Below are 25,981 nucleotides of genomic sequence, written 5' to 3'. Positions count from 1 at the left end.
TTTGAATTGTGCTCGGAAACGTACATCAGTAGCAGCTAGAGTCTACGAATATATTTAAGTTTGAATATCACCCCGTGCTGTGCTTTCCTAAAGCACATTACAATTATATAAGAAGTCTGCCCACCTTGCTGTGCATGAGCACTAGAAGAAGCCTCATGTACAATAATGCTTATGGAATTCAAGGCTATGCAAGCAAATGCAAAAATACTCAGAGAAAATAAAAAAGTAGCAAACTTTGCCATTAAGGTTCAAACTATTGTTAAGGGTGGTTAGCAAAATAATCTGCCTTAGAGCAAAAGCTGTCTATATTACCTTTAAACCACAAATGTGTATTATAGTGTTGGAATAGCACTCTTTGCTCCATGTTTGAACACTAGGTTACCCAGGATGGTGTGTGTGTGTGTGTGTGTGTGTGTGTATGCACTTATATTGCTGGAATATTTAAAAAGTGCCTCTGTATAAATCCTTTCATAGTCTATAATTCAACAGGAAACAAAAGGAAGCGACATATCATTCTCATTTCAGTTTTAGTAGCAAATGGGCTGAGAAAATTTCCATAGCTACTCTGGATTTTGATCAGCACAATTTGAAGCAAAAAAACACAAACCAATACTTTGTACTTTGCTCAAATAACCTTGGACTAATTTTTTTTTTAGTGGTATGTAATAGGCATTGTCACAATGGTGGGAAATGCATTGCACCGGATGAATGTGAATGCAAACCTGGATGGAGCAGCCCTTTGTGTGAGACAGGTAAAGATGTACAGCAGAATCCTTTATAGCTTAAGGGTGCAACACCCTCACTTGGAGGCAACGCCCGTCCATCATTTGTCTAGGTCCAGCATGTACGCTTATCTCAGCACGTCCAGGCTTCGCGGATCTCTCCACAAGCAGCGGGAACGCTCCCGCTGCTTGGGGAGAGATCCGCGAAGCCTGGACGCGCTGAGATCAGCGCGCGGGCTTCGGGGTGCCGGCAACTCTCCCCAAGCAGCGGGAGCGTTCCCGCTGCTTGTGGAGAGATCCGCGAAGCCTGGACGTGCTGAGATAAGCGCGCGCAGGCTTCGGGATGCCGGCAACTCTCCCCAAGCAGCGGGAGCGTTCCCGCTGCTTGGGGAGAGATCCGCGAAGCCTGGACGCGCTGAGATCAGCGCGCGCAGGCTTCGGGATGCCGGCAACTCTCCCCAAGCAGCGGGAACGTTCCCGCTGCTTGGGGAGTGATCCGCGAAGCCTGGACGTGCTGAGATAAGCGCGCACAGGCTTCGGGATGCCGGCAACTCTCCCCAAGCAGCGGGAGCGTTCCCGCTGCTTGGGGAGAGATCCGCGAAGCCTGGACGCACTGAGATCAGCGCGCACAGGCTTCGGGATGCCGGCAACTCTCCCCAAGCAGTGGGAACGTTCCCGCTGCTTGGGGAGAGATCCGCGATGCCTGGACGCGCTGAGATCAGCGCGCGCAGGCTTCGGGATGCCGGCAACTCTCCCCAAGCAGCGGGAACGTTCCCGCTGCTTGGGGAGAGATCCGTGAAGCCTGGACGCGCTGAGATCAGCGCGCGCAGGCTTCGGGATGCCGGCAATTCTCCCCAAGCAGCGGGAGCGTTCCCGCTGCTTGAGGAGAGGTCCGCGAAGCCTGGAGAGCGAGAGGGGTTGGTGCGCACCTACCGCTCTCGCTCTCCAGGCTTCAGCGAAAGCCTGCATTCGCCCCATAGGACGCACCCACATTTCCCCTTCATTTTTGGAGGGGAAAAAGTGCGTCTTATAGGGCAAAAAATACGGTAAGTTGTTATAATGGAGAAGAAAGTTCTAAAGGGCTGGTTTTGGCAAACAGCTGATTCTGTAAGTTCACCCTATGTGTACTTATTAACCAGTCACTTGGTTGATTATCTGATTATTATTTTTTCAAACAGTGCTTTGTATTTTAAAATTGTATGTCTCCCGGATACAGTGGTATATAAATACTTGTTTGTTTGTATGTATGTATGTATGTATGTATCTATGTATGTATAAATAAATAAATAAATTTACAGGAGTGTCTGGTGCAGTGGGACAGTGCTGTACTACCAGCCTCCCAGCTGTGGCGTTGCTGCTGCTTGCTGAGACAATATGGGGCAGGCATTGTGGGAAGGTTGAGGCTGAACAGAAGCAGCAGCAGTGTGAATCTGTTGCACCTTCCAGTGCCCCCATGCAGTCCTGATCTTGCCACTACTCTTTCCTTGCCCCAGTAATCAGTAGCAATGCAGCTGTCAGGAAGGTGGCAGCACAGCATTGTCCCCCTGCCCCGTACATTCCTGCTGTTATACTGTTGATTGGTTTCAGAAAATCTCTGGGACTGTTAGATTGCTGTCTTTTTCAGCCCCTGCAAATCTTTTCTGCAATAACAATGTGTGTGCATTTAGGGATAAAAGAGACACACATTTTTATTAAAGTACTTGTGCACAATTAGTTTCAATGGCAATTAAGTGAACCTCACTTTCTCTAGATTGTGCCCATAGAGTGCTGCCCTGCATTGTTTTTGCCCCACATATAATGCTCATGGATTTCAGGGGAGGATTATGCATGCTGAAATGATTATCTTATTCATATAAACTACTAAGCCTGTCGCAAGATGGTTTGTTCGGAGCAAATGACAGATATTGAAATGCATGTTTATAAACCCTCTCATTTGATCCACAAACCAATAAAACAAGCCTGGGTTCCCTTAAGGTGTTTTTGTCCAATAGGAGACCAAGATGATTTGTGCACACAAATGCCGGTTTAAGTGGTTTATAGATTTTCTTGACAGACTCCTCAAATCCTTTACAGCAATGCTAAAATGCAATGCACACCTCTTATGTGCTATGAACAAATGGAAGTTATGTCAGCGTATGGAAGATCTCAATAGTACCACATTTCCAACAAGCTGGGAAAGCCTAACTTGCTTACGCTAATCCTCTTTCCCCACTCCACCCCCAAAACCACTGATCAGCCATCCAAAACTGCCCAAAGAGGAACACATTATGCCTCAGGAATACAAGCCCACCTGAGAGAAAGATTACAAAACAATTGAGAAATAAAACACACTGCTGGTATGGGGGGGTGTCTTGATCACAGTGAAGCACTGTTTTAGGTGCCATTTTGGATTGTGACCCTTGTTTAAAACAAGGATTCTTTATCGTTTATGAAAAACCAGGAATAAAAATCTATGGTTGTGTACTAACCAATGAATTTCTCCTCAATTGTATGCAGCTGTTTGCAATCCAGTTTGCCTAAATGGTGGGACCTGCATTCGGCCGAATACGTGTGCTTGTCCTCGTGGTTTCTTTGGACCTCAGTGTCAATTCGGTAAGATGGAAAAAAAGAATCCCACTGGTGAAAATATACCTTTCCTCTACTTTACCATCTTCATCAATTATTTGCTACATCCACTTGCATCACAGTTTTATCCAGAACACGTCACCTACCGTGTAGCCGGCATATTGTTTAGAGGATGTGTAGAATAATGTCTCAACTGAAAGCTGTGTGATACATTCTATACTTTCTTTTTTGCAACAGAGTGGAATGTGTGAAAAATATATTGAATGTACCATTGCAAACGGTTTTGCAATGTGTAATTAACTGAACTTCAAAGTATACGTTGGCAAAATGTTACACAGTGTAGAAGACAGCATTTTATTATTCCACAACCCAGTATGTTCACAATTATAGGAAATAGCCTGATACTTACCCACATTAATCTAAATTCAGTGTAAATGAGGTCAGACTATAAACTACTTCTCTTCTTTTCTTCTTTATCAGGGGCTGAACTTTCACTAACTGAGTTGCTTTGACACCCATAGAAACAGTCTAGCTGGATCTCTTCTTCTCTTATGGGGGTGGGGAGCGGAGGCATCTGATATAAACTTTTGGTTACAAATGCATCCATATTTTCCTAATCTTAACCTAATCTAATCACAAAAAGACTGTGTTTGCATGTCACAGGAAACATGGTTCCCACTTTACTCCTCCCTGCTAATGTGTGAGAGCAGTCAATAGTTTTTTTCCTGTCACAGATGTTTTAGTTACTATACAATTTATGATATATACCATTCTGTCCTGTTTTGTTTTGTGCATTTGTAGAACACTGCCAAAAACAATCTTCATGTGGTGTTATTGACTAAGGCAGGATTTCCCAAACTTGAGTCTCCTTCTCTTTTGGACTACAATTCCCATCATCCCTGACCATTGGTCCTGCTAGCTAGGGATGATGGGAGTTGTAGTTCAAAAATGGCTAGCGATCCAAGTTTGGAAAAACATGAACAAATGATTTGCGATGGAGTTTTCCCTCATAGGGTTTTTCTTTCCGTCTTTTTCACCAAGTCTGTTTGGAGGAAGGAAGATGGATTGGGAATATGGCATAGAGGAGAGGGGCTTTAGCCCTTTGTGTCCAGGTCATATCAACCACAGCACCTCAATTCAGTGTGAAAACATGATAATTTCCCTCTCCCCCAATGCCACAGCAACTCTTATGGCTAGAAACAAGCAGCTGTGGAAACGTGAGCTACACCAATATGGAGTCTTGGATATTATTCTAGGCACTGCCTTGCTGGTACTGCATTCCATAGCATCATGCTGCCTAGAGATTATGCTGCAATTTCCAGTCACATTAGTAGTGAGGCATTTACTTTCTTTCTTTGCTTTTTCAAATTAGCTTTCTGCAATCCTCCTTGTAAAAACAATGGACAGTGTATGAGAAACAACGTGTGCTCCTGCATGGAAGGTTATGTTGGAAGAAGGTGTCAGAAAAGTAAGGGTTTTTTCACTCCTCTTTAACTTTCCAAATATATCCTGCCTTAGAAATGCATTTTCACCTAAGGAAGTTTCTTATTACCAAGCACGTTAAATAGGACGTTTAGCTTGGATTAATGTACTAATGTACTAATCTTCAATTTTTATATCGTGGCACGCATATTGGCAGCCTCACTACAAAAGGCGGTACATCCCATTACCAGAGGTTTGCTTAGACCATGTCCCAGTGTATTAATGGCGCTATCATGGCATCAAAGAAAGGGAAGCGCTTAAGCCTATTTTGTTCTGATCTTGTCTATGTATATGTTTAAATTCATTTCAAGTGAACTGAGCAAATCTGCAGGGTGAGATGAGCTAATTAGATGGCATTAAACTTAGTGAGGAAAATTATTAAAGCCCAATCCACAGCCTCTGACTAAGACCATCTAAAATGTCACTGTGCTATCTTTCTAGCCTAATTAATACAGTTAGCTAATAAGATTTTTGCTTTACTTCTTTCTTCCTATCAGTCATAATTCTCTCTACACCTTAGCATATCTATTCGCATTTGATTCCCGTAGTCCTATGGGAGATTTGTTATTTTGGCAGTTGTACAAATTCCACAGCAACTTCCTATGTCTGTCATACAGGGAATTTAAGACAGGCGAAAATTCATTCTCCCGAACTTCTCTTGACACGCACATAAACCAGCTTGAAAGTGGCAAGGAGGGAACTGTGAAGCAACCACACATGGCATGAAAAGGCTGTATATTTCCAAAGGACTTTTAACTTTCAGACAAAGAAAAAAGCAGTTCAGAATCCCCCTCCAGCCATGCAAGCTGCCTTATTCCCCATATTGCATTGATTATCCCTTCAGCTGAGAGAACAATGAAGCACCATCCTTGCTTTGTTGCAAAAATACACAACTAAATAGAAGCCCTTGGCTGGAAGAACCTAGAAGGGAGAAATGGTGGGGAGGGGAGAGATAGATAGATAATGCCTTAAGTTTGACATCTAGCTTTTAAGGTCAGGGTACATTAAAAAAGTGCTGTTTCTACCTTTAAAATATATTGCTTCCATTTCTCAAAGCAGACCGAAAAGTATTGTTGCACTTCTGCCTGCTTACATGTGAGGTTTCTCAGTCAACAGCTCTGAAGAAACATGAAATGCTGAGATGTTTCCCTCTCTTTTAGCTAACTGTACCCAATTAAACATTACTACTTACACTGCTTTCAGGATATTGAGTGGTAGTCAACCAAGTTTTCCTCAGGGAAGACCTAACGAAGGTAATGAACCTAATTTAGTCATGTTCTGCAATTTTAGTGGGTTGACTCTGAGGAAAACTTAGCTGAATAGGATAGCTCAGCTGGTAGACTCAATCTCAGGATTGTGGGTTTGAGCCCCACATTGGATGAAAGATTCCTGCATTGAAGGGTGTTGGACTAGATGACCCTTGTAGATCTTTCCAACTCTACAATTCCATGATTCTATGAATACTACACATTTACTGGAATATTTTCCTTTCATTTTCTGTATAAATATTTTTGAGATAGAAAGTTCATTAGTTCAGAATAGTTCAGATTTAGAATAGACACTCATCAAATTCTTTCTGTGACTAATAAACCAATACAGAAATGGTTTGTGGCTGCTCAGTAACCATGAAGTGTATTTGGCATGCATTCCTAGATTAAGGCTAGAACTACACATGAGTTGGAAACACTGGTGCGAGCATCCAATGGATACTTCAGCAAGAGGTAATTTGGAAGGGCTAAATATTAGGGGGAGGAGCACTTAACCCTTGTCCTGCTTTCTGTCCCATCCCCCGTAGCTTCTATTCTTGTTTCCATGGGTATATTTGCCTTCACAAATGTGCATTTGATACTCCACAAGGATGCAAATCGTTTGGAGGCTGATGTGAAGGGGGAGTGATCCTGCTTAGTGCTGGGCCCTTGTTTTGTGCAGCACTACAAAGGTTCCCAAGAGCCAGCTGGTTGTCAGGCACTTTGGGAGTTGCACAAAGTGATCTTTGGGCAAGCTCCACCCTTACCAGGTGTAAAGTGCATGAGTATAGCTTTGTGGGCCAAATGGGGAAGCCTGGCAAGCCAAGAGGGACACACAGACCATGGGTCCCTCATCCCTGCCTCGGATGCATGGAAGTCATTTGTGGAAAGCTGGCTCCCCTGCCAAGCAACTACAGCTCAGCTGGTTAGAGCATGCTGCTGATAATGCCAAGAGTGCAAGTTTTTGTCAGGAGTTCAGCCTACACTCGAGTAAGACTCTGGCAGAGACACATGCCCGACTGGCATGTTCCCTCCCTCCTGGTCAATTGTTCGGGTGCTTCATAAGCTTTCTACAGCCCGAACATCACAGCGACCGATGCCAACCAACACCAGCACACTTAGGGATCTGCAGAGTTTGCTCAGAGTTTGCGTGACAGACCTCAGCAACTCAGCATTTTGGCTAATCTACTGTATTTACATATAAACACACATGGAGCACTGCAACATGGCTCCCTCTCTCACTAGCATCAGACAGCAAAAAGAAAAAGAACAAAGGACAATAGTCCCTCTTCATGGAACACGGTAACACAAACATCCTGTCTCTGTCACTTCCCACTCTGTGGAGTCAAAACATATACCGTCATGTGATAGACAAAAATCCCATGACTGCAATCATGGAGCAGGAATTCTAACAGTTTTAGAATTTAGCTGCACATTCCTGCATTGCAGGGAGGTTGCTAGATGATCCTAGGAGTCCCTTCCAACTCCACAATTCTGATTCTGTGACCCCTATTCTAACTTTTAATGCACTGTTGTATTCTGTATTATCCCTTCTTTGTAATATTTTTTTAAACCAAGTGAGCTTGAAACGATGACCAATAAATTTCTTATTATCACCTTAAATTGAAAGAACTTTAAGCACAAGGAGGGCACAACAGTGAGAGGTGACAATCACCCTTCGTTCACTTATGAGTTTGTGGAAGTGCTCCGCTTATGGCCTCGTTTCCTTCCTTCCACAGCTTATTTGTTTGTTTTAGCTTTATATGGAACCTTTTCCGGCAGCTGCCGTTGCGCGAGGCAGAACATATTCTTCACCATGTCTCTTGTCATTCAGTCTTGTTCTATCGTTGTTTTGCTATGTCTTTAATTTTAAATAAAATGCATTCAGGTTGAAAGTGGATGTTGATTGTTGGTGTAAACAAATATAGCGCTGGAGCAGGGCGGTGGGGGGGGGATGTTATGTAAATCACACATCTTGGATTGGCTGGCAGCTGAAGTGCAGAGATTTCAACACTTTATGCTTGCTGACAAACAACCACACTGTGATTATGTTATCCAGACTCTTGCAAGCAAAATGAAGAGGATGCCAGAGCTGACAGCAAAATGTATGATTATGCATCAGTTACTGTACAGGCTCCCTATATTCTGCTTGCTGAGAATTCCATTATTCAGCATCCACACCGGGCCAAACAACAAAAGCTCTCTTAAAGAAAATGCCTTTCATGGCAAATTATATATCAGAACAATATTTAGCCATACTTCAATTTTAAAGAAATAACACTACTTGAACATTGATTTATTACCCTCTTAAAGCAGGGGTCAGCAGCATAAGGCTTTTTCTCTAGCCTATGGGCTTTACTCTCCCCGCCCCCCGCAATGTGAAGCTGTGGGTTGTTTTTTAAAGAGGAAAACATACACAATACTTTTTGGCGTAGGTTGGAGAAACATGGCATATAGGCTTTACAATGCTTATCCTTCTTATAAAGTCTTGGATTTTAAAAAATAAAGACTAGCATAAGCTAAACAGACATTTCTTAAGTCGAAGTAATGCACAATTATGACCTAGCTCTGTACTTTTCAGTTAGGAACCCATGACTTGCTAGCTCAGTCAGTCGAGCATGAGACTCTTAAATCTGAGAGTCATGGGTTCAAGCCCCATGTTGGGCAAAAGATTCCTGTATTGCAGGGGGTTGGACTAGCTGACCCTCATGGTCCCTTCCAACTCTACAGTTCGATGATTCAGTGATTCTAATGATTCAAAGACTTCATTCCAGCTTAGTTATACGTCAGAGTAGGCCTACTGAAATGAATGGATGTATGACTAACTTCAGTCCACTTATTTTAAGGGGTCTGTTCTGAGTATGATAACCCATAATATGCTGAGAAGTGAAGTAATAACCATACAACCTTTCAAAATATATTTTTTTAATTAAAAAAAACTCTCCAAAATTGAATGTCTTCTTTTGCAAATATGGCTGTTGAATAATTTTTAATGAAGAATTATCTGCAGAAATATCAGAGAAGGTTTTTTTTTTTTTAACATCCTTAATACATTAATACATTAAGGATGTGAGTCACTAGTTTCACAAATCCCTCCATCTAAAGTAAGCTAGTTGGAGGAAAATTGGTAATTTCTGGTTGGGATTCAGAGAAATGTATGAGGGGAAGTTTTGCAAGGTGAGCCCCACCCTACATTAGTGCTCACTATTCTAAATTCCCCACATTTCCTAGTGTATCCACATAGACTTGTAGAGTTGCAAGGTACCGTATTTTTTCGCCCTATAGGATGCACCAGCCCATAGGACGCACCTAGTTTTTTGGGGAGGAAATCAAGGGGAAAATTTTTATCTCCCCCCCCCCCCCAGGTTTGCGCAACCATCCCCAAGCTAGAAGAGGGAGACGGAGCGCTCCGTCTCCCTCTTCTGCCTACAGGGACAGCTTGCCCCGCTGTCCCCCGAGTTTGTGGGACTGGCGGGGGGAGAAGCAAGCTTGCTTCTCCCCCCCCCCCAGCCTCCAGATCAGGTCGGGGAATAGCGGGATGGCGGCGCTCCGCCTCCCCGCTATTCCGCGAGCTTGTGAGGCTGGCGGGGGGAGAAGCAGGCTTGCTTCTTCCCCCCCCCCCAGCCTCCAGATCAGGTTGGGGAATAGCGGGATGGCAGCACTCCACCACCCCACTATCCCCCGAGCTTGTGGGGCTGGCGGGGGGAGAAGCAGGCTTGCTTCTTCCCCCCCAGCCTCCAGATCAGGTCGGGGAATAGCGGGATGGCAGCGCTCCGCCTCCCCGCTATCCCGCGAGCTTGTGGGGCTGGCGGGGGGGTGGAGAAGCAAGCTTGCTTCTCCCCCCCCCCGCCAGCCTCCAGATCAGGTCGGGGAATAGCGGGATGGCGGTGCTCCACCTCCCCGCTATCCCGCGAGCTTGTGAGGCTGGCGGGGGGGTGGAGAAGCAAGCTTGCTTCTCCCCCCCCCCGCCAGCCTCCAGATCAGGTCGGGGAATAGCGGGATGGCGGTGCTCCACCTCCCTGCTATCCCGCGAGCTTGTGAGGCTGGCGGGGGGGAGGAGAAGCAAGCTTGCTTCTCCCCCCCCCCAGCCTCCAGATCAGGTCGGGGAATAGCGGGATGGCGGCGCTCCGCCACCCCGCTATCCCCCGAGCTTGTGGGGCTGGTGGGGGGGAGAAGCAAGCTTGCTTCTCCCCCCCCCAGCCTCCAGATCAGGTCGGGGAATAGCGGGGTGGCGGCGCTCCGCCACCCCGCTATCCCGCGAGCTTGTGGGGCTGGTGGGGGGAGAAGCAGGCTTGCTTCTTCCCCCCCAGCCTCCAGATCAGGTCGGGGAATAGCGGGGTGGCGGCGCTGCGCCTCCCCGCTGTCCCCCAGCTTTTGGGCTGCAGGCTGCTGCCCGCAAGCCTTGCGAGCCCGCGGGACATCCCGCCAGGCTTGCAAGACTTGCGGATAGTTTCCTGAAGCCTGGAGAGCGAGAGGGGTCAGTGCGCACTGACCCCTCTCGCTCTCCAGGCTTCAGCGAGAGCCTGCATTCGCCCCATAGGATGCACACACATTTCCCCTTCATTTTTGGAGGGGAAAAAGTGTGTCCTATAGTGTGAAAAATACGGTACTCTGAGGGTCTACTGGTCCCACCCCCTGCACTGCAGGCATCTCAACTAGATCATAGCATCGATCCAGTGCAATGTGGCTGCTAGCTTCACATGACTACCCAGGGCCATCATCAGGAGTTGCTTGGGTCCCGGTAGATGATGTTGGTCCTATTGGGATTATCAGCCATTGAACAGCAAGTAATGGGATTAGCTCAGCTATATGAGAACTCAGTCCATAGATGTTTGTTCCTCAGCCTGCTACTGGCATGTGTTTAATCTTCCTTTTGTGATGAAGGTTGTTCTGAAGCTTCAAACGCAACAGTTGTCTGACCCTCTGCCTAGCTTAGATCTAACTTCAGTATGGCATTGAAACTGTACTTGTGCCTCTGAGTGATAATCTTCATTGGAAAGTAGCAGGAAAACCATGCCTTGCTGAACACATTTGTTCTTGACGACTCTTGTCTAATGTGGTATTCAGGGCCATCCCTACCATTCAGCAAAGTGATGAGGCTGCCTCTGGTGGCAGATGCTTAGTAGAGTAGAGTCCACACTGTCATTTTGTCATGCAGCCTGTTCTGCACTCCCTAAACCAGATTGCTGACTTTGCATGTGGTGAAGGACTCTACCCAACTGTCACTCTGCTCAGCTTTTCTACATGGGATGGGGGAAGCACTATTCTGCAGCAAAATCTCTGCAGCTGGCCCTGATGGTATTGGTGACAAATCTTGAAAATAATTTGTAGAAACACTGATATCAGTACTTTCCTGTAACAACTGTGTAGTCATCTTTACTGTGTGACATTGTTTTCATTGAACGTTTGGAGCTGAATATTGAGTAAGGGTGTTAGCCACAAGCCAAGAACTAAACGCTTATCATCATCCCTATTATCAACCATAGCAACAATCCATGAGAACGATTACAACATATCCATTAATGTTCAGACAACACAGATTATTAAAACATAATATAATCAGCAGTAGAAAACCAACAGTAGTGAGGCTAAATGATGTTTCACATATTAAAAAAAAAAAAAACCTAGCAACAATCGAACTGAAAGTTGTTATACATTAAAAATGAGCTGAAAATCTCTGATGGAAAAAAGCAATTTTGGATAGGAAGAGCTCTCCAGAGCTGTGGTACCACTACAGAAAAAGCTGTGTCTCTTTTGCTCATTCAGTGGATACTTTAGCTGGTACCAACAGCTAGATCTCTAAAGTTGATATTAATGCATAGAAGCTGGAGTATGCAGTTGATGTGTTACCTAAGCCACTTAGATTCTAGAACAGGCCTAGGCAAACTCAACCCTCCAGATGTTCTGAGGCTACAATTCCCATCATCCCTGACCACTGGTCCTGTTAGCTAGGGATGGTGGAAGTTAGGGTCCTGAAACATCTAGAGGGCCGAGTTTGCCTATGCCTGTTCTAGAAGATTCCAGCACAATGATATATTAGTCTATCTATATTTCCTCCTGACCAGATGTTACCTGCTTTAGAAGATTCATTTCCTCATGAGCAGACATTTATCTGTAGCCAATCTACCTGGACACCTTGATGTACCTCGATGTACATTGAAAGCTTGATAGAGGTACATATCCACAGGACACCTGATGGAATGCCCATTCACACTGCAGGGTGTAGATGGGAATAAGCCTCCATGGTGCATGCAGGGGAAACAATTGGGCAATTAATTCTGCATCTGAATGAGAGATTGTCTTCCTTTTAGGATGAGGTTTTAGTGATTCTGCTGCCACTGTCACCCTAAGTAATATGGTATGGGAAAACACTTTGATGGCAAAATATCTTAGGTCAGAAATGAGGAAGCTGTGGCCCTTCCTGTGTTGTTGGACCCAGTTCTCATGAGCCCCAGCCAGTGTGGCAAATAGAGATTATGGGGGCAGTTCTCCAGCAATATCTGGAGGGCCGTAGATTCCCGGCGCCTGATTTAGAGGATGTGGAGAGTACAGCTGGATACTGTTAAGAGTCCCCTATGTTGTGCATCATTTTGGCCGATATCTGAAGACAGTTTGTTCGCACTTTGAAAAAAAAAATACCTCAATGAATGGTATGGTGGAATCTTGAAAAAGCCAACATTGAAGCCTAAAAAAGAAGTAGTGAACTCACTAGCCTTAAAAAAACAACAACCCACAAATAATAATAACTTAACATTTGGATGATTGTATTTCATAACAGCTCAGTAGCGGAAATAGCAAATGAAGTGCACCACAAAACACTGAACGACTTGTCTCACAATTTTGTGGGGTTTGTGGTTCTGAACATTCTTAATATCTGTTCACATACTGCATGAGGTCCTTTGGGGAGGTGTCAATCAGCTGTTAGTTAAGAATTATGGTACCTCTCTTTTATACAATGTACCTCAATCACTTTAGTAACACATCTTCTGATAAATGATATCAAAGAATGGTATATTATTTTGACCAGTTATGGTTAAGGGCTGGTCATATTTAATATAAACTAAATAAGGTTATTCACCTGTTGAAAAAGGTATGCACCTTAGCTATGGATCCCTTTACTAATGTTGTATTTTTCATATGATTCTCTTCTGACCTAATCTGATCATTACAGTTGATAACACTTTCCCCTTGAAAATGCATCAAGAATACATGCTGTCCTATCCTACTATTCAATCATTTATCATTATTTTTTGGCATTACCACCTAGCAGCTGTATCTGATACATTTGATTGTTTGGCTGGTTAAGAACATATCGCTAGGAGGTACTCTCTTGCCTTTCACTGAGGTGGGATAGATTGTTGAGGTCAATTTACCAGCCTCTCGGGGCAAAGAAATCCAATGTTTCTAAAACTGTATCTTCCTAGTCAGCACTGCAGCATAGTCCTATTCTCCCCTTATCTCCAGTATTGCTCAGGCTATGTGATGACAGGTAATTATTGTCCTGGGGCTAAACAGAATCTAAATTATAGTTTCAGGAAAGGTTAGTTAGGTACATGGACTTTCAGTTCTTCTGAAAGGGTCCAGACAAAAGGAAAGGGCTTGTAACTGACACCAGGAAACTGAGTTAATATTCTCCCTACATAGGATTCTTCATTTTGTTTCTTATAGCTAAAATGAGAGGTATTAAAGTGAAAAACCCTTTGTGCTAAATTATGGTCTAATGGAAAGGGTAATCTTATTAAAAGATATGAGATGTTGCAGTATGCAAGAGAGATGAATCACGACATTCTTAGCATACTGTGTAAAACTCAGCATTAATGGTGTTCAGTTCTTTGTCTACCTATTTCCAGTGCCAGTTAGATCAAATGGCAAAACTTGCATTGCCATTGCCAACCTAACAGACCATTAATATCATAGGTAAAAGGTAAGGTAAAGGACCCCGGACAGTTAAGTCCAGTCAAAGGTGATTATGGGGTTGTGGCGCTCATCTCGCTACAGGCCGAGGGAGCCGCCGTTTGTCCACAGAAAGCTTTCCAGGTCATGCGGGCAGCAAGACTAAACTGCTTCTGGCACAATGGGAAGCTGTGAAGGAAGCCAGAGCACATAAAAATGCTGTTTACCTTCCTGCCACAGCGGTACCTATTTATCCACTTGCAATGATGTGCTTTTAAACTGCTAGGTTGACAGAAGCTGGGACCGAGCAACAGGAGCTCACCCTGTCACACGGATCCGAACCGCCAACCTTCCAATTGGCAAGCCCAAGAGGCTCAGTGGTTTTGACCACAGCGCCACCCGCATCCCTACTTCAATACCATAGAAAGTTAGATACATACAACATGATGATCCACCTTATCTGGAATGGGTGATTTCAATGTATTATGTGGATATCAGTTATGAATTTTCAGTGAATAACAGACCAATCCAAACATCCCTTATGCTGGACTGAGGGCAGGGGATGGATTAGATGGAGGCACTCCCCCCTCCACCCACAAATGACAGCCGACAGAAGTCCATTACTGGGGCAAGAAAATGGTCCAGCACATCCACTGCCACAGCTGCAGATGTAAAGGAAAAGTAGAGCTATGTGCTATCAGCATTTTGCTGACATTGTACTTGAAAACTCTGGGTGACCCCACTCAGAGGTTTCATGTAGATCAGGCATGTCCAACATGTAGATCGTGATCTACCAGTAGATCATGGGTGGATCAGTAGCTCCCCCCAAAGAAGCTAAAAAACTTTGGCTCCCTTAAAAAAAGCTTAACAACTTTGACCTGAACCACCAAAAACAGGGTTTTCCTTCCTAAAAAGAGCTCAGTGTCACTTTCTTCCTCCCTGAAGAAGCTCAACAACCTTTACCTTTACCTGAACCCCTGAAAAGGGGGTAGATCACTGCCAGTTTTTAACTGTGAGTAGATTGCAGTCTCTTTGAAGTTGGCCACCCCTGATGTAGATGTTAAAGACAAGGGGGATAAAATGGAACTATGAGGGACCCCCCCCCCCCACCATTGAATGCTCCACAAGGCTGAAGAGCACTCCCCAAGCATCACCCTCTGGAAATGACCGTCCAAATAGGACCAGAAGCACCACAAAGTGGTGACACCCACCCCTAACTCAGGCACTCCAGAATGATACCATGGTTGATGGTATCAAAACAAACAAACAAACAAACAAACCACCGAATGGTTGAGGAAAATTAACAAGGACACATTTTCCCTGCCTCTGTCTTGATAGAGGTCATCATACAGGGTGAAGCCCACAAACTTATAATTCCCAGAGTGGCTTCATAATCATCCCCTCTACAAACAGAACTCTTGGAATTAACAAACTACACAATTATTTAGGGGAAGCCATGACTGTTCAAAGTGGTATCATAGTGCTTTAAATGTATGGTGTGATTGTGGCTATCGTCAAATCTGATTAGATTTATGGCTTTGTGATTGCAGAATGTTTACCACTTGGCTGAGATTATCCATGTCACTATTCTCAGGAACAGGAAGATCCAAACTATGCCACCAAAGCACAAGCAAAAAGTGACACATTAGCAGACAACAGGAATCAACATGGAAAAAGAAAGGGGAGAATTGGGGTGTTAGTTCAGCCCCTGGAAAGCAGTATTTCAGCCTGGCCATTTGTTTCAGTCCTAACAACAATGTACCAAGAAGCTCTGACAATTGTGCTTTTGCTCTTAAGCAGAAATTAAACAAAACAATTTATTGGAAACGTTATCTATACCACCTTTTCTGCTTAATACTTTTCTAGTTAGCAATTCTTTTTTCTGCTAAAGGTTATTTTTCCTCATTATCAACAACAAATTATTTTAAAAAATGGAAAAGAATTTTAAAATGGAACTCTCCATTTCCTGTGGCAATTACTCAATGGATTGCTTTTATATAAGATTTCCCCCTCTGGTAGGTAGGGAAAAAAATGAATTTTCATGATCTGTGGGGTCAGTATGTGATGCATTTCTGCAGGAAAGAAATCCTGAATCTTTTTCAAAGTCATGCTTGCTCCTGGGAGGATTAGGATAATTCAGTTTGTTTGCAATGTCTGATAATTTATTTAGTTTCCCAATGAGAGCCTGTAACATTTTGTTTGCTATTTTAAAATTGGAGTTTTTCCACCGAGGCCTAAAGTGGGATCTAGATTGGAGCTAGTTATCACCGACAAATGTTGAAGGCTGCCTTGTGGGTATTGAAAATGGAATTGTATTTAAAGAAAATTAAGAAATGGGAGAATGAGGCAATGGTGTTAGCAAAAGGAAGCAAGGGAGAAAATACTGCATTTATCTGCATTGATGGCTTACTGTAAACTGACTTTACATAGCAAGAATCTTCTAGTACATATAACTGAACAGGGACTCAACAGATCCAGGAACCTCTCCTCTTATTCATTCACTGCTAAGCTTACTTAGGAGTCTTTGATGAAACTAGGGCAGGATAAAATAACTCATTGTCTCTTACAAAGCTAGATTCTGGGGTACTAGCCTTTAGTCCATCTGTCCCTCCTCCTCTCCATATCTGAAAAAGAGTTGCTAACTTTCATTTCCCAAATGTACTGGTATGGTGGTATTCTACTATGATAGATCTGGGGTGCAGAATAAGGCTGGATCTAGAAACATCAAAGAAGCAGTTCAGTTAAATTTGTTGCAAACTTTGTATGACAAATCGCATTGGCAAAAACGGACCTTCACAGTGCCACCTGGTGCCACAGTGTTATAATGCATATACAGCGCATATAAAACACCTTTTCTTTACCAATCTAGCTGAGTTCTAGGCTGCTGAAAGCCTGTAATGAAGCATAGGGGGTCATGGTTTGTGATCAAAATTCTAAGGCCAAAAATTCTGAGGCTATGTAGTGAGATGGAGCCACAGACCTTCTCTCCTGATACCAGCATTACTGCAGCCTATTTGGATAGGGATGGGCTGGGGCAGAGGATGGTGAGGTTAGGACTGTGTTAGCATACTGCTGGGAGTACCAGATTGGATCCACCAATGCGGATCCAATATATAGCCCCAAACTTCCCACTACGACCCTGCCCCGTCCAAGTAAACTATGGTGAGACCAATGTCGGAAGCATGTCTCCATATCTGTCAGGGACTGAGCAGACGAGCAATGGTGGAGACCGTCCCCCCTTCTCCTAAGCCTTCCAAGGAAGAGGAGGAGGAGGAAGAAGAAGAAGGCAGTATAGATTTACAGCAGGGGTTTGTGGGAGGTCACAGCTCACAGGCAGATGAGAGGGAAAGTTGGGAAATCATGGGACAGCCAGAGCAACACCTGGCTGACATGTCATTAGAAAGCATTCCAGACCCACCCTCTCCCAGAACCTGGCAAGCCTTGAAAGTAGGAGAGCAAAGATCTTGAAGACACAGGGCACTTATCAGCACCTGTAGAAGTGACAAATGCGGAAGTGGGAGATATGGAGGGGTGGAAATTCACTCAGAACAATGCTATTATCCAAGAGGTTGAGTTGTATAGCCTCTCTCTGTAAATACTGAATAAAAAGGACAGTAAGAAATCTTCCATTGTCTTTATACTTTCCTGGGCAACAGCCGGAATCACTGACAGCACCCTGACAATATCTCCAAGCCAACCCATGGACTGCAACTGAATATCATTCTGTATGTATTGTAATATGAAACTCCTGGATCAGATCAGCAGTACATTTAGCACAGTCCTTACTAAATGCAGAAAATAAGAATAAAAAATATTTTGACTGGCAGGTGCACTCCAGAGCCCCAGGCAGAGTTTTGCTACCGGAAACGAATGATGCAATCTTGTGAGTCAGCCAATGGGAATTACTTTTGAGCAAGCATGCATTGCATTATGCTGTAAAGCTGGAGTCCTGGGCACATGTATTTGGGAGTAACTCTCATTGTAGTCACTGGGACCTTCTTCTGAGTAAACAAGGATAAGATCAAACTGAGTCTATCACTAAGTAGCTTTCTCCAATTTACTCATTTCTAATTTGGTTCCTGGTACATGGGGCTGCAGATGTTTGAGATAGCCAGCTGTGGCCACCATTATTATCTCCCCAAGCCACAGAAATTGGCCCACTTGGGCCAAAGGACTTTGAAATAAATGTTTGAAATAGTGTTTGCTTAGCCATTTTCCCTATCTTTCTTCTAACCACCAGCAATTCCAGCCTTATCTTGTCTGTTATCCTTGATGGATAAAATGCAAACGCATTCCTGAAATTGTGTGAAACTAATCAATTCTCCACCAGCTCTTGCTGATCCAGATGAATGCCTGAGAATATGTTTTCCAATCAGGAGGGGAATGGCTTTAACAAGAATTTGGCAATCAGCAGTAATAAGTGGTATTGGTCTGCCTACATCTGCCACTGAAGATTTCTTGTTTACTTTTTCAAGAATCATTGTAATTAATGTCTCCCTCATTTCTCTGGCGAAGCAGCTCTTATTGAAGGCTCCTTGAAATGTCTCTCGCACGCAGTGGACCTCAGCAGATTTCTAGAAGGATTTACTAAAGCTTTCAAATCCCAAAGTTTAAGACTTCTTCACTTCCAAATTACTTTTTGTCTTTAATTACACAAAACTTTGCCATCACAAAACTTGCAACAAAACCGAAACAAAACAAATTTTTTTGGACAGGGGGAGTCTTGAATATTCCTCAGTCATTCCCCTTGTTTAACTATGCCACATTGCAGGTGTCTGTGATCCTATGTGTATGAATGGAGGAAGATGCATCAGCCCTGACATTTGCGACTGCCCATCTGGCTGGAAAGGAAAGCGCTGCAGTAAACGTGAGTCGAGCTCCTTCCCATACAAAAAGACGCTATTTGTTTATCACTCAGGCCTGCCAGCATGAATTGTAATCTCTTTTAAATGCTAGGATGCCATATAGCAAATGATCTAGTTTTGCTGCTTCAGGACTTTGTGGAGAAAACAGTTTTATATATTGGCAATACAAATTGATATAAACATTTTATGCTTCCGAATAGAAAGATTAAAAAGAAAAAAAACCACCCTTCCCCTGTCTTATGCAGCTGTCTATCTGCTATGCAGATTTTTCTTTGCAGAAATTCAGTTTTTGTAGTATTAAATGTGAAGTATTGATTTTCTGTTTTAGCAGCCACACATATTTTGTTACATTTTATGGAGAAATGACATATATTTCAAATCCAGAACTATTTAAAGCCTGTAGTAAAAGCCTTTCTATGCCGATATATTCTCAAGGTCATCACAAGCACATTCATTCAGTGCATAATTTACACAGTTAAGCCTAACCACATTTGACTGCAGTTTACATAAAAAATATAAGTCAAATAAGTCATCTGATCTGAAAATGTTTGGGGAAATAACTTCTACCCCCCTTACATGGTTATTCATTATTATGATGCTGGCAGATAAGCTGAATAAATTTTAAATGAAGATAACAAACTGTACAGAAGACTTATTAATATACTGGCTTGACACATCATATCTGTCTTGCTGATAAAACATTTCAAGATTCAGCACTGGGTTTCATTCTATCATTATTGCTAAGGCACAACACCTGCTATTCCTGAGGTTCTCAAATATTAACTGTGCCCCAGACAGCCAGTTAGTACCCTCATCACTCAAAAACATAGGGTGTTATCCAATGTTAGCTATACTCAGAGTAGACACAATGGAATCAAGCAACCTAGGATTTAAGTAATTTATGAAGAACATAGGGATCTGACAACCCAAGTCAGACCATGGGCTCATCTAACTCAGTATTTTCTACACTGACTGCATACCCTCCAACATTTTGTCAAGGAAAACAGGGATGTCCTATTCCATAATAATAATTTTGCTACTTAAACCCTGGGTTGCCCAAGCCACTCTGGGCGGCTTCCAACATATATGAAAACATAATCAAACATTAAACATTATAAAATTTCCCCATACAGGGCTGCCTTCAGATGGCTTGGGGGTCGAATAACTCTATACCCTCCAACATTTCTCCATTGAAAATGGGGACATCCTACCATACCCTCCAACATTTCTCCATTGAAAATGGGGACGTCCTAAGGAAAAGTGGGATCAAATGAGAAACCAGGATGGCTTCTGTAAAATCTGGGACTATCCCTGGAAAATAGTGACTGGCAGTGGCTCTCTAGGTTTCAGAGGTCTCTCCCAGCTCTACTTGGAGATGCCAAGCATTGTGTCTGGGACCTTCTATATAAAGAGAAGATGCTCTACCCTTGGCCTATGCCCCTTCCTCAACTTAAGCTAATTGATTTCTATGCTCTGAGTATTACTTCATTGGTTATCACCCGTAGTCCAGGATCAAGTAGCACCTCAAGAGGCAAGCCTATACTTGGTCTTTGTTGAATATTGAAGGGGATGGGGCTCAGAAGTCCCACATAAGACAATCAAGGGAAGGCAGCATCTCTTCAGTCTTGAGGTCAAAGCCATCATACCACACAGTTCCAGGAGAAGAAGCCCCGAGCAAGTAGCTGATAGTATGTTTAAATGCAGGGCAGCTTATAGTTAATGCTTGCTAACTATTTTATATTACATGGATTTGTGTTGTTTATTATATATAATGTATTATTGATCAGTTGTTTTCTATTTTTGTGTGTGTATCAATTTAGAAAGCTACATTGAAAGGTAATGCAAAAACATAACTAAATAATAATAGTTAAAATGTGAAGCACATTCACAACCCACTACTACTACAAGAATATCATAAATTCCTACTATGGCTGGCCTCCCCCCTTGGCATGGTCTGCATGCTATTCATTCTGTCTTCCTCTCAACCCAGGAGTCCTTTTTCGTATTCAAGCTCATTCATGAGGCTGGGTCTGTGGGATCTGCTTGCGCAAGTTTTTCCCTGACCTATGCCCCATGCTTTTAAGCAGATCACGGATAGGACCCTGTGTACAGCCATGGCTACTTGCCTGGTAGTGAATTCTTGATGATATCTCAGCGCAGATAAGGGGCAAAATCATTGGTTGCACAGAGGCAAGTTTCCATATAACCACTAGCACTGCTTACGTGAATATTGACTGGGAAATCCTAAGCCATTGCGCTGGCCTGATTGAGGCATGCAGATTGTTTACAGCAAAGATACTGCCCCTCAGCACCCTTTAAAGGGCACTGATCTGGTTAAAATCTCATTTAATACCCACAAGTTTAGTCTGAAATTAATGGATTACTCAGCTAATCACACCAATCAATCAATTAAGGCTTCAAGCCCTAATAGGAAATGAAATTTTAATGGCCAGGGAATCTGCCTTTGGAACAAATCCGTGATGAAACTAGCAGTCAGACTAACAGAGATTAAGGAGAACTTTCTAATCATGGAAATTTCAGAATGCTAATTGCCTCGTGAAGAATGCTCATTAAGCTCTTTTGAGATTCGACCATTTTGAAAATAATTGAGGGAAGCTAACACATGCCATTCACTTACGAACAATGGGGGCATCCTGCAGATCCTCTCATTTGCCTCTTTTCACCTTTTTCTTCTTTTCAGCTGTTTGCTTGCCCAGCTGCTCAAATGGTGGGGAATGTATCAGACCTAATGTCTGCCAGTGCGTGGCAGGATGGGTGGGTCTCCTGTGCCAGATTCGTAAGTACTTGTTGAGCTTTGGTCATAGTTACGTTTTCTGTTTGCTTGCCTTTGCCCCTGGCCTGAAGAATATGGTATGCTTTCAGTTGGGAAAAGAAGCTCACTATTCATTAAAGTAACTGGAAAATGTGGTAAACAGCACAGACTTTGAAAAGGCTAATAATGAGGAGAGTGGATTGATTTGACAGTGTGGGAACCATGTTCATGTCAATCCCTAGCTTCTCCAAACTATAGTTTACCCATCTGCATATTTGGTGATGATCCCAGGGTAGGCTACAATGCAACTATGGTAAAGTGAAGGTAAAGGGACCCCTGACCATTAGGTCCAGTCGTGGCCAACTCTGGGGTTGCGGTGGTCATCTCGCTTTATTGGCCGAGGGAGCCGGCGCACAGCTTCCAGGTCATGTGGTCAGCATGACTAAGCCGCTTCTGGCGAACCAGAGCAGCACACGGAAACGCCGTTTACCTTCCCGCCAGAGTGGTACCTATTTATCTCTTGCACTTGATGGAACAGGAACAGGAACAGGGACCGAGCAACGGGAGCTCACCCCGTCGTGGGGATTCGAACTGCTGACCTTCTGATCAGCAAGTCCTAGGCTCTGTGGTTTAACCCACAGCATCACCCGCATCCCGCAACGATGGTAGACTATGGTAAAAACAACAACTCACAAACACTAACATAATAATGTCATAACATTCTGCTGGATCAGGCCAATGGTCCATCTAGTCCAGCATCCTGTTCTCACTGTAGCCAAACAGATGCCTATGGAAAGGATGCAAGCAGGACCCAAGCACAAGAGCTCTCTCCCCTCTTGTAGTTTTCAGAAGCTGGTATCTAGAAACCTACTGTGTCTAACAATGGAGGCAGAGCACAGCCATCCGGAATAGCAGCCACTGGTAGCTTTATCCTCCACTAACCCAGAGCATTATTTAAAGTACAACTAATACTTTAACAGAGCAGTAGATTAATTACAGATATATGTGTAGCTGGCCAGGTAAACTCAATCCCTGGTTAAAGAGGCTGGTGCTGAAAAGTCATGTCAGCACCAGTCACATTTCAGAGTGGAGAGCATGAACTTTGAAATGTATGCAAACTATGATTGTAGAAACAAGAAATATCTGATTTATTTCATTATACTGAATTATTTCTTCCAAATTTAATACACCCCCCCAAAAAAAATGAATCCTAAGAAAGGATTGCACTGGAATCTTCATCCAAGTTGTCTCTTTCAATTTCTCTTCCCCCTGCCCTTCAAATGCACACAATTAAATAGACCGTTTTTAGTCTTTGTTAGATCTGCAGAGCAAATGGCAAAGCCTATGCACACAAACTATCACTGCTGTAGGGGATGCAGCTTATCATATGCACATTTGCCCACAAATTTTGTTGTTTAGTCGTCTTAGTCGTGTACGACTCTCCGTGACCCCATGAACCAGAGCATGCCTTGGAAACGCTCACTTTCTTCTCAAAGCTTCTCCTTTTTTCATGTCCATGGAGTTTTCTTGGCAAAATACTGGAGTGGTTTGCCAGTTCCTTCTCCAGGTGCCCAGAAACTAGTGCTACTAAATTCAGGAAGCTTACTCCCAAGTAAGCGTACCTGCTCTTGCAGTTTTAATGGTATGACAGAAATCTTCTTGGTGGCTAAGTATAAATTGGGAAAGCACATTTCTTTCATCCTCAAACACTGTCTCTGTCTTTCTGCATAGAAGTCAAATTAAGTAAAATAAACTTGCAGTTTTTCATGTTGAACGGGTTGGGGGGGATGTAATCACGTTATCATTTCATGCATAAAGTACTTACATGGAGGAAATAATAAGCATCTATAGGGCTCCCCACCATAATGCTTCAGTTGAAAATAAATGGCAGATTGCTAATAGCAATACCAACACTTATGACCACCTGCTGGTTCCCCATGTTTTGATTGATTTTGCTTTAATGTTTCCTCTTGTTGTCTGACAATATGCAGCATGCACGCTTAAGAGAGAGAGAGAGCAAAATATTATTTTGGTTCCTCTATTAATTCTGCAAAAGTTCTAATCACAGCAAGTTGGCTTATCATACTTTCTTATTCTGAAAACTGTTTTGTCCAATATGAGATCATTCAGTTTTTTAAAAATAGTTTTGAATAGGTGAAAGCCAACATAGCTATTTCACCTGATGTACTACTCTTTGAGCAGTATAAATCATTTCACAGTGGGCACCACCAGTAAAGATCCACACTTTGCATCTTTTATTTATTATTTAAAAGACTCCAAATATGACTATATAAAATTAAGAAAACTAAAACACTGAAAAGGAAAGAAGAAGTATATGCTGGTCCAAATGTTCACTAAATGGGTACAGAGTGTTTAAAAATCTACAAAGACAAATTAAAAATAAAGCATTTGGGGGTTATAAATCATTTCTATTTAAGATTACACAAGATGTTTTAAGATTCTATTTTATTGTTTTTATTTATTCACTTACAGTAATAAATAACAGTAATCCTACTTTTCTGTATCCAAAGACAAAGCAAAACACAGATTAAAATCAATAAAATAATCATTTTACTTATGGAAGCAGAACCTCACAACAGAGCAATATGCTAGCAGTACAAAGTATCAGGTTAAGAGGTAAATGCAGAGATGAAGCAATCAGAGGCTTTCTGAAAGAGCCAAGTTTTTGCCAAATATCTAAAAGGATAAAAGTGCTGGATTCTGATGCCCCTCTTTAGAAGGTTTTCCACAGAGTGGGCACCAAGATTTCCTAATATAGGTCTACTAAGCTTCTTATGATAAAGGCCTCAAATGTTGAATAAAGTGTCCATAGGGGGATACCTGAGAAAAAAGACTATCTAGTTGCTTAGATATTTAGCATCTACTCCATCACTTCTTAGTGCAACATTTACAAACCACATGTGGTCCTATGGGCCACAAAGCCATGTGGACTGATTCAATGTGAGTTAAGGATTCCAGAACTTAAACCAGGAATTCCATGACCTAAGTATGGGATTCACTGTGGTGAGACGCTGAAAGTGCAGTGTCTAGTAGGCTGTGTGTGAAATCAAGAGCCTTGGAGCCTTCTTCATGCATAGTGACCATTGGGAGTTGTATACACATCAGCTTCCGTAACTGGCAAGCAGTATGAAGTATCTAGGTTTGCCAGGCTGGTATTCATCTTGGAAGCCTGGCCTTTGAGGCTTGGCTGGACAATTGTTCAGATTATGGAGGTGGACATGTGGGAGCTCTTCATGTAATCCATTGATTCTTTCCAATGTCAGGTTAAGACCCTCCTCTTCTAAAATCAACAGCTACATCTTCCACTTGCTGCAGTTCACAGTTCATTTTCCAATTTCCAAAGAGGCTTTTTTTTGTAATGAAAGGGGTTTGGCACAGTGGTGGCTGACCTGACTTGACACTGCCATGGCTGTGTTGCCAGTAATGATTCCATTCCCTTTGGACTGGCAAATATCAGCACAGGGGTCCTCATTCGGTATGCAGCTGCTGAGGGCACTCATTTGCCGTGTCTGACACTGCAAACTGCTGTGTTTGGAAACATCCTAGGAATTAATTAGAAAAATGAATGAAGCTGAAATAATGGGGAAATCCTCTTCACTGACCTCCCTGTCATTTATGCTGGTTATCATCTGTTCTAATATAATATTATTGAACACACACTAGCTTTCTCATTTGCCCTTCAGGAACAGTTTCCTTCCATTCGCATGTCAAATCTGCAGCTTCATGATTTTATGAACCTTTTGCTGCCTCTATCACTTTTATACTCTTGCTTCCAGATTTTCTATTCCATTTATACAAGGAAGGTAACATTCTCAACAAAGGTTGTTATTTGCATGAAAATTACTGCTCTGTTCTTTTTAGCACACAGGGAAACTTTTTTTATATAGTATGGTGCATTTATTGATTATAATTTCAGCACAAACTTGGCTTATTAAACAGCACTCCTTGCCAAGACGATAGAGGATAATGCCTGTGTCATTGTTAGTGTTTAGTGGTTTGATGTTCCTTGTAAATGCATTTATGAAATATTCATTTAAACCCCAGCTATGTTATTATCTTCTGATTTCCATTCCAATTTTCTTCTGAAATGTTTTAACTCTCCCTGCAATAATACGTGGGGTAGAATGGGAGTGTGTTCTACTTGAGTACTGAATTATTATTTTTTTGCTAGTTATTCTTCCCTTTAACATACTGTGCCCCATTAGCTCATTTAATTTCCTCACCTCATGTGCAAGATAGTTCTTTGATATAATGTAATGCCTATTGTTTTATTACATATTCTAGGCAGTGGAGTTTCTCCTGGTCCGTTTTTGTGCATCCAATGTCTTACATCTCAGAATTCTATTACATTACTTCTGTAATACGATAAACAGCTCCGCTCCCTGTAAGCATATAATTCTATACAACCAGGTT

General features: G+C 42.8%; 1 protein-coding gene across 1 annotated transcript in view; it reads left to right on the top strand.

Moving 5' to 3' along the window:
- The window catches only part of LOC310701736 (von Willebrand factor D and EGF domain-containing protein-like), a 202,255-nt gene that overhangs the window by 163,476 nt on the left and 12,798 nt on the right, over positions 1 to 25,981 (top strand). The window contains exons 24-28 of the mRNA XM_083493050.1: positions 657 to 752; positions 3,219 to 3,314; positions 4,660 to 4,755; positions 18,681 to 18,776; positions 21,476 to 21,571. Coding sequence (XP_083349176.1) covers positions 657 to 752; positions 3,219 to 3,314; positions 4,660 to 4,755; positions 18,681 to 18,776; positions 21,476 to 21,571 — 480 coding nt within the window. The remainder of the gene's footprint in view (positions 1 to 656; positions 753 to 3,218; positions 3,315 to 4,659; positions 4,756 to 18,680; positions 18,777 to 21,475; positions 21,572 to 25,981) is intronic.

The sequence above is a fragment of the Podarcis liolepis genome (genome assembly GCF_965112155.1).
Source record: "Podarcis liolepis genome assembly, chromosome: 1".
NCBI classification, from domain to species: domain Eukaryota; kingdom Metazoa; phylum Chordata; class Lepidosauria; order Squamata; family Lacertidae; genus Podarcis; species Podarcis liolepis.
Note: the sequence above shows the minus strand (reverse complement) of the source record. Positions and strands in the feature narration are given on the sequence as shown.